Below are 17,045 nucleotides of genomic sequence, written 5' to 3'. Positions count from 1 at the left end.
GCAATACACTGAACCTAGTGATCTCACTTGGTTTGTGGCAGGAAAAATATTGTGCGTGGAACATTTCCCCATATTCCCATTATTGCTACTATTTATTGTAGAAAAATAAATATTGCAAAATTGTACGCATTTATGTTTTTTCTCATTACTACTGTCTATCCTAAAACGACAGACGCACGACTACAAAAACGGAGAGAAATATTCGTAAAAGCAAATTCCAAACGCTGCAGATGTGATTTGAACTACAGTTCCCATGATGCCCGGCGGCCACCCGCTCGCGTGCCGCTGTTAAACGGCCGCTGCTGCATTTCGCAGACTTATAAAACAGAGCAGCTGGCTCGACTCGACCTGCTCGAGCCTCGGGGACACATCCACATGGTGGCAGCAGCAGTTGCCCAAACGCGCCTCCGCTCGTGAACGTAACCGCGGTACACACTGGGCTTAAAGGAGACGCAACAAAGCGCACAAAATGGTTGCGCTCCAGGTCCGGGCGGATAAGTAGGTTTACTATAGCTTTAAGAACGCGAAAATAGTGTCTGCTTCTTTAAAATCGTATCGGTTTATTATTGAATAGATAATTAAGAAAAGTTTTCTGTCCCTAATCAATAGTGATATGCATTTAAATTGGCGACGAACCCGGCGCACTCACAGAAAATGTGCCACTGTAGGATAAAGGCCGCCTGCGCTCAAAACATCTTAAAACCAGATGTGGTCCTTTTTCCCCACTAATTGCAAGTGAACCCGTTTGACTGAAAGCGGAATTTGGAGCAGACCGAAGTGTCCGGTGTCCGCGGCGATGGAGCCGGTGGGCGACCGGAACGGAGATGTAAATAAAGGCGAAGCACCGGCGGAGGACAAGGCCGCACGTCAGACCCCGGCCACCGGTACGACTGTCGCGCCGCGGATGGGGCTCAGAGAGCGGGGAGCGGGACGCCCGAGGTCCGGCGTCTGCGCTCCGTTGACGGGTGTGAACGGAGCCGCGGCGAGCCCGCTGAGCTCGGGGCGGGTTCTGAGGGACAGGTCAACGAGGGCAGTACCGGCCTGGCTGAAGGACACCAAGAGCGACGACGAGGACGAACCGAGCCCGGACCCCGCAGCGACCAAGCGGAGGAAAGTTCCCAACTCCAGGCGGAAGAAACATTCAGAACCTGCGTGCTCGGCGGAGTGTGGAGGGGGGGTCGCAGCTGACAGCCTTACGGGCACAGGGTAAGTTTTTGATTGACACGTCCTGGCTTAGTTAGAGCACCACGTTTGTTTACGATGAGCCTGTGTACACCCTCGACATGTGTGTTTACGTCGGCGGGGTCAGTTCCTGTCGAACGCACGCCTTCAGCAGGGCTCGTCCCCTTCCCGCAGCTCTGCATGGGGAGGGCGCAGTGACACTCACCTGGCTCCGAAAACTTCGAATATTTCACACAGTGCAACAACTTTCAAAGGCGTTGTCTAATTGGAGATGTGATGAATGGTGGCAGGTTGAAAAAACCCCTCTTTTTTTAACGTTCCTCCTTTTGTGCAGCTCGGAGGAACCCAAGAAACCTGTCACAGATGCTCAAGGTAATCAGAAAAACATTCCATAGGATACGCCTCTCGATCCACCTCTTACTGAAATACCATCCAAGTCAGATCTCATCCCGTGTACGTGCACAATGCTGTGTGTGTGTGTGTGTGTGTGTGTGTGTGTGTGTGCGTGTGTGTGCGTGCGTGCGTGTGTGTGAGACACGTGTGACCTCGCCTCACGACTGCAGCACACTTGATGGCCAACAACAGTACGTTTGATGGCGTGTTTCTGTTACCTCACTCCAGCTCTCCCCTCCAGACGCCCCCCGGCACAGACCCGTGCCAAGCCCCCGTCTGGCAGAGCCGGCCGCAGCTCTGCCAAGCCCGTGTGTAAGACCGAACCCGGAATGGAGAATCCGGCTGGTGAGCAACCTGTTGACAATGATCTGTTTTGGGTCGGCATGCCAGCCTGTAAACAACTCAAATCACGCAGACACAGACGAGCGTCAGGCTGACCACTGTTGTCGAGGTCGTTTGTTCCGTAGAAAGCCTTAAGAGACATCTGATTCCATGTATTTGTAATTATGGATTGCTCTTGGTGAAGTATTTTTAGTCTAACTGATGGGACCAGTGCTACCCTTTGAACTCTCCCTCCTTACTACAGATAATTCATCTACTCAGAATGCATAATGCATAAACTGCAATGAAATTGCAACTTTTATACATGTATGTTTTTCCTTTTGTGCGTAATGTAGACAAATTAGCTGTGGTTGCCTTTTTTAAACTCTTGATGTTTTCTCCTCATTGTTTGTCATGCAGCAGTGGAAGGAGAGGTGAACAATGAGGAGAAGATTCAAATGTAAGTATACTTTGCCCATCAGGCAAAGCATGATATGAAAATTGCAATGGATACGAGTTTTACTCAGTGCTGAAGTTGTATTCTCTATAATATATGAATATTTCAGTTTTATAAAGTAACTGGGAAAATATACTTTTGTGATTTGGGTCAACTTACCCTTTTAAAGGGCCATTAAACGATTTTAATCCGATACACTTTTTGGCCTCGTGGTTTGCGCTTCGGTCTCCCATACCCCAAGCTGCGGGTTTGAGCCCCGATCAGTGCAGTCAAAAAATCAACAACAAACAATCTTTCTCCAAAATTGCTTACTGCCCCTTTAAGATGTAATTATGCAGGAGATATACATATATATGAAAAGTGTTTGTCTGAATGAGAGCTAGGTGGTGTGTTTTTCACAACTGCTGTGTTTCACACTTTTACTGTCTCAGTGGAAACAAAGAGGAGGAAAGCGAGGACGTTGCCGAACCAGTGTTGGATGATGTAGACCTCACATTTTGCGACGACCCTAACGACGTCAACTACCAGCCACAGGGTCAGAGGTACGTTGATCTTAAGTGCATAACTTGGCCTGTGCAGAAAATGTAAAATCTTGTTTCAAGTCTTTTGTTTTTCTTTTGTTTTCAGCGGCGCAGAGGAGGAGGAGGAGGGCCTCAGCAGTGATGAAGATGTTCCTTTTAGAGACGACTTAAATGACCACAGCTATGACCCTAAGGCTGAGAGGTGTGTGTGGGTTCATTTTCAGACATGAGTCCACTTTTTGTTTAGTAACTGTTGTAACTATATACTAATTAAGCAAAGTAGTATATATGTAGTAGTAGATTTGGGTGGTGATTTTTCATAGTCATAGTGGATGTAATAATAATAAGCACCATTTCACCTGTGTGTTGGTACTTGAGAGGGTAAATGGGTCAGGATAATTTGATTGACTGACAGTTCTTTAGAACGTTGTGATTATTTCAATTGTAAATTTGCACTTGAATTAGGTTTATCCTTTTCATCATGTTGAAAGTTTTTTTTGGAAAGCAAACCAGGCCTCTCTGCCACTTTTAGTTTTGTTTCCTTAAGTTGCTATAATATAGTAATAGTATAGTAACTCTATGTCTCTGTTCTTCTCAGGGATGCCCCGAAACCAAAGCGCAGAGCTCCTCCCAGACAGAAGGAGAAGAAAGAGAAGGCCCCTAAAAAAGAGAAAGAGGTTGCTGAGATAAAGATAGAAGGTCCGGACATGTTGGAAACTGTGGAGGAGGAAGTAAAGCTAGAAGAAGTAACTGTGGAAGACCCGGATGGACCCAGAAAGTAAGCACAATAATCCGTTCGCAGTTCTCAGCAGGACAGACTCCCATTGCTCGTATATCCAATACTAAGCAAATGTTTTGGTCACAAAGCAATTATCTCCTCATAGTGTGTTTGTATTCACTTCATAATGTAACATGGCTTTGATTTTCTGTTGCAACTCTCACTGAAATCATTTTCTTGACTGTTTGTGTGTCAGGAGAGGCCGACGGAAAAAAGACGACAAAACCCCACGGCTGCCGAAGAGAAGGTAAAGCTGATGTATTGTAGCATTATAATTTGATGTTAGTAATACAATTTTTTCAAGGATTATCATGTCACCCTTTTATCCAGAAAATTTAAGGATATGATTGTTATTTGCCAATTGACATTGTGAGCCATGGAATAGGAAATCTGTGGATATGTTGGTTGATATCAATGAGTCATGGGGAATTATATTTATTTATTTATTTATGTATTTAATATGTGGTATTTTGTGACATTACAATGTCATGTATTTCACCCACACAGAAAGAAGCCCCCGGTGCAATATGTGCGCTGTGAAATGGAAGGATGTGGGACAGTCCTGGCTCATCCTCGCTACCTGCAGGTTTGTTGCAGTAACTAAATGATCCCACTGCGGTTTGTTGATGCCCGTCACAGCGTCACACACGGTCACGGAAAATCTATTTCAAACACTGCCATAGACACTTTAACAATTCAAACATTTCAACCATCAACAGTAGTTTTATGAAATGTTGAAAACAATTATGTCCATCAAATCTTCCCAGAGTTAAAGATTGTGCTTTGTTAAATCACTGCTGATGAGACTAATTGATAAATTCTTTCAGCACTAAAAAGGGTGAAAGTTTATTTCCGGGTGATATATCCTGAAATGTTTCTAAATCAACGTCTGTAGCTGAAGGGAACTATGGGAATATTGGGTTCTGCAAAACACAATGAGATAAATTAGATTTTCCTTTTATTTGCAATTTGACCACTCATGTCTTATTCAAGTAGGTAAACCTTACAATTAACCTAAACCTATGTAAATTAAAGTGTTTCATCTAACTGATGCTGATTTACTTTTCTGCGTTTTCTTTGATTCTCACACCAGCACCATATAAAATATCAGCATTTGCTCAAGAAGAAATATGTATGTCCTCACCCGTCTTGTGGACGGCTTTTCCGCCTTCAGAAGCAGCTGCTGCGTCACGCTAAGCACCACACAGGTACCAATACAATGTATTTGTAAAACAAGTTCGGTCTGTATATGACCATTTCTTGTTACAAAGTATATAGAGAACCCATCTATATCCCAGTGTTTTGTGATTCTAGACCAGAGAGACTACATCTGTGAGTTCTGTGCTCGTGCCTTCAAGAGCTCCCACAACTTGGCTGTGCACCGCATGATCCACACAGGAGAGAAGCCCCTACAGTTAGTACTTCCCTGTTCACAATTTTTGCTCTTTTGGTTGAGACGTTTCATTCTGTTGAGTTTTCCTAGATTACTTAGACATTTCAGCTCAACTTTTTTATCTCCTCCAACAATAGGTGTGAGATCTGTGGCTTCACCTGTCGCCAGAAAGCGTCTCTCAACTGGCACATGAAGAAGCATGATGCTGATGCCACCTATCAGTTCTCCTGCTCCATTTGTGGTAAGAAGTTTGAGAAGAAGGACTGTGTGGTTGCCCATAAGGCCAAGAGCCACCCAGAGGTACTAATCGCTGAGGCGCTGGCAGCCAATGCTGGCGCACTCATCACAACCCCTGCCTCCCTGCTGGAGCTGCCAGGAAACCCCATGCAAGCGGAGGGCACTGACTTGGAAGACCAAGTAGGTCAGGATGGGAAGGTTGAGCAGCTGAGCCAGGAAGGGCAAGTTGGGCAGCAATTGGCTAAGTTGTCCCATATGGGCCATGTGACCCAACATGTGAGCCACCAGGTGGTTTTACTGGGACAAGACCAGAGCCTCCACACGATGCAGGTGCCAGTGACGATTGCCCTGTCCCCTATTGACCCCCCTTCGCCGGTTGACAACCAGCAGCGGACTCACCTGCAGCTGCAGATGCCCGTCCAGTTTGTGCAAGCTGCTCAACAGCAGCAACATCCCCAAATCCATCAACTGACCCTCCATGCCAACTCAGTGGTGAACCAGCACCAACCACAGCTCCAGGCTCTCCAGTCATACTCCTCCCAGCAGCAGAGCCAGGGGCAGACACAAATCCTACAGATGACCTTCCAGCCGGTCAGCCAATCCCAAACCCACATTCAGCAGATCCCCATTCTAGCGACGTCTCATCAACTCCAGACACTGCAGACAGCTGCCCCCAGCCCCCCTGTCCTGTCCCCATCTCAACCCCAGTCCCAGGATCCAGCCTCCACAAATGGGGGCAGCTTTATTCTGGACAATTCAGGGCTCACTTCCTCATCTCCATCAGATAACTCTCTGCAGCAGAGAGAGGCAGTGGGGGAGGACGCTGTGGTCTGGGAGCAGACGGGACAAGAAATTCTGGCTGATGTGCAGCAGGCCCTCATGTAAAATAAGGATGGAGCACAGTGACACAAAGAAGAAAATAGAGTAAGATTAAGTCATCAGTGGCCTAATACACTGTATTGCAATGTTTGCGGTTAATGTAGGATCACCAGTATATGTATAGTTATGTACTGTTCACCCATAGTCATATTAGGTAGTTGTTTTTTTTAGAATATCTGTCAGGGAAAGATATGTGTCTGTATGTGTAAGTTGTTGCCTTTGTACAAAACTGTCCTGTAAATTTAACTAGCCTTTTATGTGAGTGGTGTGTGTGTGTATTGATGCTGAGGTTATAAGCTGTTGCTATCATGCAATAGTATAGCATACCTCTTAGTAATAAATAGCACATCAAATGCCTGGTATGTGGCAAGTTCCTACTGTAATAAAGCAAATGAATTTATATAACAAATTAAACATAACAATTAGAGCACTATAGACGTCCTCAGTGTGTGTGTGTGTGTGTGTGTGGGGTGAGTAAAGTCAAGTTCTAAGGAAAATAAGAAAATAGGCAAGTCATTTTTCATTTATTGTCCAAATCTACTATAAATCATCCACTTTGAGATTTAAAAATATACAACAGAGAAGTCTGAAAGTCACTGAGAAAAACTAAACACAAACCTTGGAAAGGTGTAGACAGAAAAAGGTGCTTCATAGTCACAACATGTATATTTTAGAGATACTGGCAGTGTCATTAAAACTTTAAATGAGATTTGTGCACCGGTTTGTGAAGCCTTGCTTTTGTTTGACTTTGAAGAAATAATAACTGCAATAATGTTTAGTGGATATCAAACCCAACAAAACCTCTGCGAGGACTCACCGAATTAGACAATTAAACTCAACATTTGTCTATAACCTTTGAAGTGTGGTGTTATTTGATAAGTTAGGCCATGTAGATACCTTGGAACACATGTCAATACTTAATCAGCACCTCTCTAATCAGCGATATAGCACGTGTGGTAGCAGCGCAAACAAAAGAAACTGTTCATTTACACAATGCAGTGGTTTCATTGACAGTTTGAGGACAAACACAAAGCATCCGTCAATTTTTCTCTCCACTCGGCCGGGACAACTTAAAATTCATTATTGATTAATCTGTTGATTATTTTCTAGATTAATCGATTAGTTGTTTGGTCCATAAAATGGTGAAAAATGTTGATTGTGTTTCCAAAAACCCGACGATGATGTTTTGTTGTGTCCACACAATGAAGATATTTAGTTTCCTGTCATAGAGGAGCAACAAACCAGAAAATATTAATATTTAAGAAGCTGAAATCAGAGAATTTTGACTTTTTTACCCCATAAAAACTACTTAATCGATTATCAAAATAGTTGGCTTAATCGATTAACTGCTGCATCTCTTCTTCAGTCAAGGACTCTTAATGCCTGGGAAACACAAATGTAATTTGCTGACACATGTAATGTAACTATGGGCTTGAGCTAATAATTGATCCACCCATGGACAGTACACACATGCACACCGAGAGAGCATATTTCACCCACACTACATACTATTGCTTAATGACAGGACAGCGTTACAGCTCAGGAAACGTCCATCAGGACATATTGATCCGCTCTCTGTCCCTGTGCATAGCGTACTGCTTCATGGCTCGTTTGGGAGGAACCAAGGTGTTACTCAGTCCAACCCTCCTCTTCTTCGCCTGCTGCCCCCCTGACTCTTCCTCCTCTGTGGGCTTCTGTGACCCGGCGCCGGTGGAGCCGCCTGCGCGGGGCTCGGCCTGTTCTGACGCCGGTGCTTCGTCACTCTCGGGTGCATGTTGGCCGTCGGCGGGGACGGCCGTGGTCTGAAGGTCACTGTCGTGAGCGAACTTGCACTTGATCCCGAACCTGCACCTTCTGTCCTTCCTGTATGACACACATATCCTTTTCCCTCCTATCTGGGAGGGCTTGGCCTGCATTGTCAGGGGGACATGTTTCTGCAAGGCGCTGAGCTTCTGGTCCGCCTGAGCCTTGAAGGGGTTGGCAAACACACTGCTGTCAGAGCTGGCGTTCAGCGGAGGAGGAGGCAGCTTATTAGGGATGAGTGAACCCAGGGAAGGCGCAGGTAGGGAGGGCTGACGGGCGTTGGCTGGTGCCAGTGAAGGTGGGTGCGGCGGGGATGAACTCGGTTCTGACTCGCTGCTGGAGGAAGCTGAACCAGACTCCAGCAAGAAGTTGCGGCTCTTCTTGGCATTTGTCACCTTAACAGACCTTGAAGGAGCAAAGACAGAAACAGAATGCAAGCTTTAAAGGGCGTGATAAGTTCACACCGTGTATATTATTATTATTATTATTATTATTATACATTCATCTGACAAAGTGTGTTCAGTGAAATGTGTCTTGTAAATGAGTATTTATTACCCAACTCGCCCGGTGTTTACGTCTCCATCGCTGTCGGATCCCGAGGACACTCCGTAACCGACCAGAGAGTTCATACCTTTACAGTGAACCGAAGCTAAACTAGCGACCTGTACAGCTTCACCTCGAAGTGAAAGCGGGCTGGTAACTGCTCCTGTGTGGCGAGAATGAATCTATTAAACACATTAATATATCTTCTTCTTCAACATCTCGGCTGAGTTCTGGCGGTGTGTGTTTGCCATATTAGCTGTCGTCGTCGTCGTCGTATAGCCACAGCTTAGTGTTTACATTCCAGCTGCCTGCAGCGCCCCCTGCAGCACGGGCGTGGTATTACACTAATCTGTTTATTTACAGAGCGCATTTTAAACACATCAAATACTGGCCAAAGTGCTTTATGGAGGAGATTATGCTATGGGATTATTTGATTAATGATCACAATCAAATAAAAACACGGAAATGATCATCAAATAAAAGCAGAGACGTAAATATGAGGATGTAAGTAAATGTTTAAAAGCAGAGAATGTCTGGATAAAATCATAAACACAATAGTATCTGCACAGAGAGAGAAAAAAAGAGGGAGTGTGTCATGTCAATAGATATGGTTCCTAGGCAGTTTAAAAAAAAATGATATTAGTCAAAGGGGAACATCACATCAAATGAGTGGCAAACAATTTATTTAAAATTGTTATATTATTACACCCTCAGATCATTACCAGCCACAAACGGTGATCCAAGAACTGTTGACTATTATGCAACAAAAATTAAGGATATCTTCCATTTATAGAGATTCAACATATTGTTATTTGGGTTTTAGTCGCCAGAGGTTGTTCATTTAATGCATCGCATATTAACACAGTTATGAAAAGAAGTAAATACATCCCCTTCAGCAAAAACACATTTAAAAAAAAAAAGTCATGTCTTTCTAAACTGAAATGTGTTCTGAAATGTGTATAATCTTCATTGTCCTTAAAGGATAGAGCGGTATAGATAATGGGTAGATGGATGTTTATCTGAAAAATTTAGTTAATGTCTGTCTCTTGTGTATCAGTGCCTCCCATGTTAGCCAACTAACATACTTTTTATTTTAATACTATTCCTGCTTCAACTTGTGTAATTCCTAAACTTGACAAAAATCCAAGAGGGATGTCGTCTTTTCAAACACAAGATAAGTTTTAGCCTGATGTTCACAGCAGCTGCATTCTATTCATATGAGCCTGTGTAACTTCCTGGAACAAAGCCACATTAACTGTCAGTGCTTTTTCTGCTCTGATATGTAAAAATGTCTGCATGGTCTTTTGTGATGTTTGTCATATGTATTTAGTCTTAATTAAAGGCCCTGGTAGGTTTCTTATCTTTCCTGTTATAGGCCTATTTTCCTGCCATGGACACATTGGGCCCTATCTTGCCGCTCCACATGTGATGCAAGTGTCTTAGTTTCCATACGTTTAGGTTATTTTAAAGAAGAGAATACTGTGTATAGTACTCAAATCACCACAATTTGTTGGAACATGAACAGAACAGTTTCATAGTGTAGCCCCCACCCCCACCCCAACATACTCTTGAAATATTACCAGAGAAAAAGCACAGTAGTATCATAATTTAAAAAAAGCACTTATTCAGCAGCATGTCCCCCGTCAATGTTATATTATTATATTATTGGATCAATTTTGATTAAAACGTTAACATCAAGCCAACTTTATTCTCAATTCCTGCAATATTGTTCCAGACGTACAAAGGAATTGAAAAAACGTTTATCCTACACCCATGGTGCAATAGTACAAAACAAAAAACGAGATAAGTAATATATACAATAAATAAAAGTAACAGTAAGGCAAAACCACACGGGATAGAAAAGCTAAAGAAATTGAAAATTTGCAATAGAAAGGAAATACTGTGCAGTATGTGAAATATACAGGAAACTAAATAAATAGAATCAATTGAAAATGTGCAATATAAAGGATATGGAGTGCAGATTAAATGTAATAAAAGTAGTGCTAAATGTAATACATGCAGGCCCCAGTTTTATAGTTGGTCAAGGTGAAGTTGCTTTAGAATTCCTTTTTCCTATTGCTCTGTATAATATTTGATAAACCGAAGTGAACAAGTAGCTTGAAGAGAAAATAGGTTTACTGAAGTAAAGCGGGTCCCTTGAATAAATGGAGGTGGTTGAATGGGAGGTGCACAGGTCACTCTCTACTGTAGGGTGCTGGAGGGAAGAGTCCGGGCCGCGTCCATCCGATCCTCGGACCTCCTGCTCGTGTCAGATCCAGTAAATCAGATAAGCCCGTCGACCGTGCGAGTCGATGGGCTCCTCCTCCCTCCTCCCCCCTCCCCTCCGCCCCTCCGCCCCCGCGTGTCCCGTTAAATTCCTCATGCCTGGCATCAGGTTCCCGGGGGAAAGGGCGGAGAGTTGGCCCCGAGTGTGTAACACAAGTAACCGACAGCAGCGCGGACGGGGTCGGACGAACCGGGAAACGAGTGTTACGTTGCGAAGCGTCGGCGCAGCGGGTTTCAGCGGAGTGACAGGTTGACGCGAGCCGGGAGCGGGAAGCCCGCTGGTGTCGGGATGAGGCGGGCGGCCACGGGGGTCTACAAGTACATCAGAGGAGCAGTCGGTCGCTAAGTCCCTGCAAGTGAGCGTCTGCCCCCCCTGCGGCTGCTGGATGTCCCATGGCAGACAGGCGGACGAGAGACATGACCGGCCCGGATCTGAGCAGGACCACGGCGGCCCGGGCCACTGCTGTGGCCGAGCAGCTGCACCACGAGTGCTCCATGTTACTGGAGCTTTATGTGAGTGGAGGAACTTCTCTTTTTCCACTGGCTGCAACCTGCTCCAGACACACACACACACGCACGCACGCACGCACGCGCACGCACACACTCACACACACACGAACACACACACACACACACACACACATAAGAGAATGATTTCAAAGGTGATAACTGAGAGAAATATATAGAAAATGTGTGTGCGTGCGTGTCTGTGTGGGTGTTTGTGTGTGTGTGTGTGTGTGTGAGAGAGAGAGAGAGAGAGAGAGAGAGAGAGGGAGACAGAGAAATAGGCCAAGGTTAAATGGAAAATTAATAGATTTTTTGTGTGTGTGTGTGTGTGTGGTTTTTTTGTGTCCTGTTCATGCATGCCTGTGTGTGCATGTGACTGTGTGTGTTTGAAACAAGTAAATTGAGAAAGTGTGTGTGTGTGTGTGTGTGTGTGTGTGTGTGTGTGTGTGTGTGTGGGTGGGTGGGTGGGAGAGAGAGAGAGAGAGAGAGAGAGAGAGACAGCAAGAAATAAGAAATGGATGCGTGCAAGAGCAAGATAAGAGTGAGGGAGAGTGCGTGTATGAGTGTGTGTGAAAGAGAGGGAAGTCATGTCTGGGGTAGCGGGAGGTAGGAATGCAGAGTCCTGGGGGGCGGTATAGGTGGGCTCTGATGGAATGAGAGAAATGGGCGTTTTTCTGGCACAAGCTCATCAATGCCTGGGAGCGAAGCCTCTATCTCATTTCCCCAAGTCTTTTTGCCAATAGGTGTTAGAGCTACCAGTTATTAAAACTTCTTGGTTTCCTGCCAGTTCACTGCCTCATCCCTCTTTTCATGTGCTTCGCTAGAAGCGAGGGAGCGGCCTGGCATTTAACTTCATCCATATAACTGGGATTTTGACCCTATTGTGCTCAACCCTTCATGTCTTCTTCTGACACAGTGTCTTTGCAGAAAAGTATATATGTCTCCTTTGTTTTCTATCCTCGGCTGGAAGGACTTGTCTCTCAAGCAGGATTTTGTTTAGTCTTTAACATAAGAAATGATTCAGGCAGAATTACATTTTTGACCCCAGGCAATCTCTTCCTTGCATATTTGTTGGATGGGATAACACTGTCTTTTAACAGCCACGATTATCCATGAGAATATCATTTCTGGCAACAATATTGCTTCCACAAGTACCTCAATCACATGTCCTCTTCAGTCTGAGCAGCAAACATTCACCCCCCCGTCCGACAGGTCACATTAGACCACTGGTACCAACTTTCACTTAGGGTTCAACATTAACACCTGAGTATAATGTCACAAGGAGGCCTCTGGGATTCACAACTCGCTTCAGCGCTGAAGCCGCCGTCAGCCCGATCATCGTGTCCCGTTTGTCATTATGTAGCTCTGAAATTACAGGAATGCTGCCTTCGTTAAAAGTCGTTGAACATAAGTAAAAACAGTATAGATTTTATAATCATATGAATGCAGTGGTTCAATATTTGTTACAATGTGACGTTCATGCTGAAAGTTAGATAAAAAGATTGATATCTGAAGGTAACAAAATCTACCGAACAGCAACTATACAGCTCGCTAATTAAAAAAAACAAATGTAAAAACATTTGTTGTTAGCCAGGTCAGCTGTTTCCCCTTGTGTCCAGCTAAACTCAGTTAATTCCCTGCTGGGTGCAGCTTCATATTTATCGTACGGACAGGAAATTGGAATAATTCTTTTCATCCAACTCTCGGGAAGAAAGTGGACCAGTATATTTTCCAAAATGTCTAACTATTTTGTTAATGTCAACGTACTGTACATATGTATTCATGATTTTGTGTTTGAAACGCTGACTCTGATTAGACAGTCAAATCGAACCATATTTTTGAATACAACATTGTGTTGTATTGCATGTTTTTTCCTTACTGAGCACAAATTCCTCCTCAATGGAACACCTTTCATTCTGATAGGTATATTTCATTCCTGGAAACAACTTGTATCAGCCTGAACAAATTCCTATCAAATTATGAGAGAATCCATGTTGCCTCATAGACAGTGTTCTTTAATATTGTTCCAAAGTGCTATCAAAAGTGATGTCAGTGTGTCTAAACACTTGACACAGAGCATTATTCAACGCTCCACTTATCCACTTCACGTTCCAAGTCCTCCTCCGCCTCCCTTTTCATCGTGAATGATATCACAAATCTGTTCTTAATTTGCACCCTGTTTGTTTTCCCTCTGTTCCTCCTCAAGAGAAAGAAGGAGAATTTCACTCATGCTGAGATGGTGGCTGATGGTCGCCTGGTGTCCGTCCCTCCTCCTTCCTCACAGCTGGACACCAGGGACACGCTCTGGCGCCTCCACTCTGCTCTGCTACAGTGCCGCAGCTTGCTGGAGAGAGCCATCGCCAAAGAGGAGGAGGAGCTGGGTGGTGGCAAGAAGGGCGACTACGAGACCCAGAGGAAACTGGTGAAGGACCGACTCTCACTACTCTTAATCAACACAGGGGAACTCCTCAGAGCTGCAGATGGCACAGTGGTCCTGACACCCAATTTGGAGGGATTGGAGGTAGGTGCTGACATCATCAGAGGTGTTATTATGATGGTAAAAGCTTTGGATAAATATTGAGGCAGAGCTTGGCGATCTCTCCCCTTCTAAATGGCAGTTAGATGGTCCGACCAATCTGTTTGAGCTGAAGCTTTGGGTTTATCGGATCTTCAAGGAAGTGGACTACTGGACCAAGACGACCATCACCACCTTGCAGGGCCTGCCTTCGTTGACGGCCAAGGAGCGAGTGAGGACCACTCGAGTCAGGAGCATGAGAAGCGCCCGGAGATGAGAGACATGGGGAGTGTGTGTTGGTGAATTGGAATAATGGGAGAGGGAGAGACAAAGTTAGAAATGGAGAGGTAAGAGGGTGAAGGGATGAAAAGAGGAGAGTGTAGGGGAAATAGATGAGAGATCATCATGTGCTCAGAGAGACACACAGATCCCTACTGACACAGGGAGATGAGTTGTGTTTGGTTCATTTTACAGCGTGAAGCCCCCTATACATGAACAGAGTCTCCAACCATGTTCATCATTACAGTAACGACAGCTTTCGGTGCTGTCGAAGTATTTATTGTTAACATTGTATGATGAAATCTGAGATAATGAGTCAGGGTTAAGATACTGAGTTCACTTCTTTCTTTCACACTTTGCTATCAAGGAAACAAAACATTGAGCTGTATTTCACCCGCAAAAACACCTTACTCCGTAACGTGTTCCGTTTGCATGCTTTACTCCTTTGATACAGCTGAAGTGATTATTTAACATATACTGCCGGGTTCCACTGCAGCCGAGGGAAGAAGCAGTTAACAAGGGTAACATTCTGATGAAAATGAGAACATTTGAATTCATACAATTCCAAGACTGTAGCTCTGTAAATTTGAATACTGTGGCTTTAAATAACTCCATATAAGTTTTTTACCTGGGGATGTGCAGCGAATGAGGGGGGAAAAAACGTGTAACAGCACACTCTAGTGTTTAGATGTTGCTATTGCATATATTTATTTATTCTTTCATTTCTTTCTTTCTTGATGTTCCCCAATAATGGCAATTATGTTAAATTATGCTGTGTTCTTATAGGTTTTTGTTATATTGTTGGGTCACTTTGCTTGCGATGAAACTGTACAAACGTGGCACCGGGTATATTGACATATCACAACAATCAACAGTGCAAACACATGGACAAATGAATAGGCACCAAAACGGGGAGTGTAGTGGAAATCTGCTATAAAATTATTTTGCAAATAGTAAAAGTCTGCAAACTCAAGTGATGAATAAATTATGATTAAAGGTCTAGTATAATTAATGTTTTTGTGATACTGATTCTAGGGATTTAAAGTCACAGCCCAGTAAGAGGGATACGGAAATCATGTCCTCAATCACATATTGTATTTTGACTGTCAGCTGAAAAGGAGTTGTCTCCGTCATGTGACCAGCTATCTATCCACTGGGCAGCTTCAACTCGCGCTGCAATACTGGACGTACACTGTAGTTAATATGTTAACTTGTAGTCGATTGCTTATATTGTGATCATGTAAATAAATAAAAAATAACCCACGCATGCCACTCTGTTAATCCGTCCTGGGCTGAAGCACTAATTAAATTAGCATCAGCCATAAACTCAGATAGTCTTTAATAATGCATACGGCTTCGGGGCAAGAAAAGGAGAAGATACTGTGAATTGGATTGAATTCTGTGTAGAATAGTTGTGCCTAGATAACCAATACGATCTGTGATAATGTGGAGCACAAAGCAGACAAAAGATTTGATGGAAGAGAGGTTTGCTATGTAAGACCGTTTTTTAGTGTAAGGGGACCATATTACATTTAAACTTAAAACTAAGTTAAGGGCTGCGGATTTCATTTAGTTAATGTTTGCCATGTTACATGCTGTAGGTTGATAAACTGTTAGGTAGGTGCACTGGGAGTATAAAAGCTTGGATGTTGCTACTGGAAGGAAACATGAATGCGTTTTGTCATTTGATCTGAGTCCCCATCGTTAATTTCCAGATTAAATGTGACCCCTGAGAAAAATATGAGCTACTGTGCATGTGCACTTAATGAAGAATGAAAATACATCATAAAGATCAAATGCATCATAAATACATAATAATAAGTAATTGGAGCACTGTACTTTCTAATGTGATATACTGCGAATACAATACATGTATTGCATTTGTTGTTCTGTATATGGATTTGGGGATGTGTTATGTTCTTTCTTTTTTTATCTACTCAGATGATGAACTATCTGCAGGACTACACAGTGGATAAATCGTCTTAATCTTTTTTTTCTTCTTTTTTTCCCCGAAAGGATTTTCAGGCTCTGTTCTGTTATGAGTTGCTTGATTTGCTGGCCTGGTTGGCCCCGGATCAAGACAAGGGAACTTAAGCCAAAGTTTGAAGTTTGAATATTCTGCCATGACTTCAAAGGCTTAGCAAAGATAAATACAATACCTTTAAAAATGATATGAAATAATTGTATTTAATAGCATTTTACTGTGGAAAGTTGTGGTCACCAAGATCGTGGTGGTGTGATTTTTCTTTTGAGTGTGTCTTTGATGCAATCCTGTTGTTGGTCTGAATGCAGCTTTGGAGTCCAAACATGAACTTTACTGGGAAAAATGGGGAGTTTTTGGTTCCAACAGCTTCATATTATTGTTTATGAGCAACACATATCAGCTGTGAGTCATGGACTGATCTACACAAGACCCATGAGCTGCTTTCAGACATGAACTGAAGTCCTGACATTTTTCCTGAACTTTTCCTGCCTGCCCTCTTTTAAGATTTCTGTAAAATCTCTGAGTGAGCCCATCTGAGAATATAGCAGGAAAAATCTCCGGAAGATTCACGGCGAGCGGGTGGGCGCTCTACTTAGGCACCACCCCTCACCTTAGGAATTTTCCCATGGATGCGAAAGGCATCTGACTCGGACAATCCCTCTGCTGCGTTTTCAAATGTGAACGGCAAACTCTGGAAATTTTCAAAATCCAATTTTCTGGACATTTTGATGTCTGAAAAATTGTCATTTAAGTCTCTCCTTCTCCTACAGTTCATATAAAGGACAGCACTGTGGTTACATTCCTGGCAAAATGCTATTGATTGATTGTTTGCCCAAATGTTTATAAATATTTTTTTACTGTGTCTTCTTTACAAATGTAGTTTGTTACGCCACCAAGTGCCCTCTCTGTTGACCTCTGGTGTATAGAGCGAGCTGTAGATAAATGGCTCACAGCACAAAGAGAGGAT

General features: G+C 43.6%; 3 protein-coding genes across 3 annotated transcripts in view; 2 read left to right on the top strand and 1 right to left on the bottom strand.

The window, feature by feature from the left end:
* The first annotated feature begins 318 nt into the window (after window positions 1–318).
* zfp91 (ZFP91 zinc finger protein, atypical E3 ubiquitin ligase) lies at window positions 319–6,874 on the top strand. The gene is made up of 12 exons (XM_035637255.2): window positions 319–1,206; window positions 1,517–1,554; window positions 1,804–1,920; window positions 2,317–2,356; window positions 2,785–2,895; window positions 2,981–3,076; window positions 3,473–3,652; window positions 3,849–3,899; window positions 4,160–4,238; window positions 4,746–4,860; window positions 4,967–5,066; window positions 5,183–6,874. The coding sequence occupies exons 1-12, from the start codon at window positions 797–799 to the stop codon at window positions 6,165–6,167; spliced, it is 2,322 nt and encodes a 773-aa protein (XP_035493148.2). The 5' UTR covers window positions 319–796; the 3' UTR covers window positions 6,168–6,874.
* A 515-nt stretch (window positions 6,875–7,389) lies between these two features.
* Window positions 7,390–8,803, bottom strand: si:ch211-113e8.11. The gene is made up of 2 exons (XM_035637237.2): window positions 8,520–8,803; window positions 7,390–8,369 (listed from the first exon to the last, which is right to left on the bottom strand). The coding sequence occupies exons 1-2, from the start codon at window positions 8,591–8,593 to the stop codon at window positions 7,715–7,717; spliced, it is 729 nt and encodes a 242-aa protein (XP_035493130.1). The 5' UTR covers window positions 8,594–8,803; the 3' UTR covers window positions 7,390–7,714.
* A 2,079-nt stretch (window positions 8,804–10,882) lies between these two features.
* Window positions 10,883–17,045, top strand: part of cntf (ciliary neurotrophic factor) — a 6,949-nt gene continuing 786 nt past the window's right edge. Inside the window, exons 1-3 of the mRNA XM_035638048.2 lie at window positions 10,883–11,306; window positions 13,507–13,821; window positions 13,919–17,045. The exon at window positions 13,919–17,045 is cut by the window's right edge and continues 786 nt beyond it. Of these exons, the coding sequence (XP_035493941.1) occupies window positions 11,187–11,306; window positions 13,507–13,821; window positions 13,919–14,092 (609 nt within the window). The 5' untranslated portion in view covers window positions 10,883–11,186 and the 3' untranslated portion in view covers window positions 14,093–17,045. The remainder of the gene's footprint in view (window positions 11,307–13,506; window positions 13,822–13,918) is intronic.

The sequence above is a fragment of the Scophthalmus maximus genome, chromosome 8, assembly GCF_022379125.1.
Source record: "Scophthalmus maximus strain ysfricsl-2021 chromosome 8, ASM2237912v1, whole genome shotgun sequence".
NCBI classification, from domain to species: domain Eukaryota; kingdom Metazoa; phylum Chordata; class Actinopteri; order Pleuronectiformes; family Scophthalmidae; genus Scophthalmus; species Scophthalmus maximus.
This window is presented reverse-complemented; position numbering and strand designations above follow the sequence as displayed.

Coding starts and splice junctions, on each gene's coding strand:
- zfp91 (XM_035637255.2), top strand. CDS start 797: ATGGAGCCGGTGGGCGACCGGAACGGAGATGTAAATAAAGGCGAAGCA. Junction 3,077..3,472: donor TATGACCCTAAGGCTGAGAG/GTGTGTGTGGGT, acceptor TGTTCTTCTCAG/GGATGCCCCGAAACCAAAGC. Junction 3,900..4,159: donor CCACGGCTGCCGAAGAGAAG/GTAAAGCTGATG, acceptor TCACCCACACAG/AAAGAAGCCCCCGGTGCAAT.
- si:ch211-113e8.11 (XM_035637237.2), bottom strand. CDS start 8,593: ATGAACTCTCTGGTCGGTTACGGAGTGTCCTCGGGATCCGACAGCGAT. Junction 8,370..8,519: donor GTAAACACCGGGCGAGTTGG/GTAATAAATACT, acceptor TGCTCCTTCAAG/GTCTGTTAAGGTGACAAATG.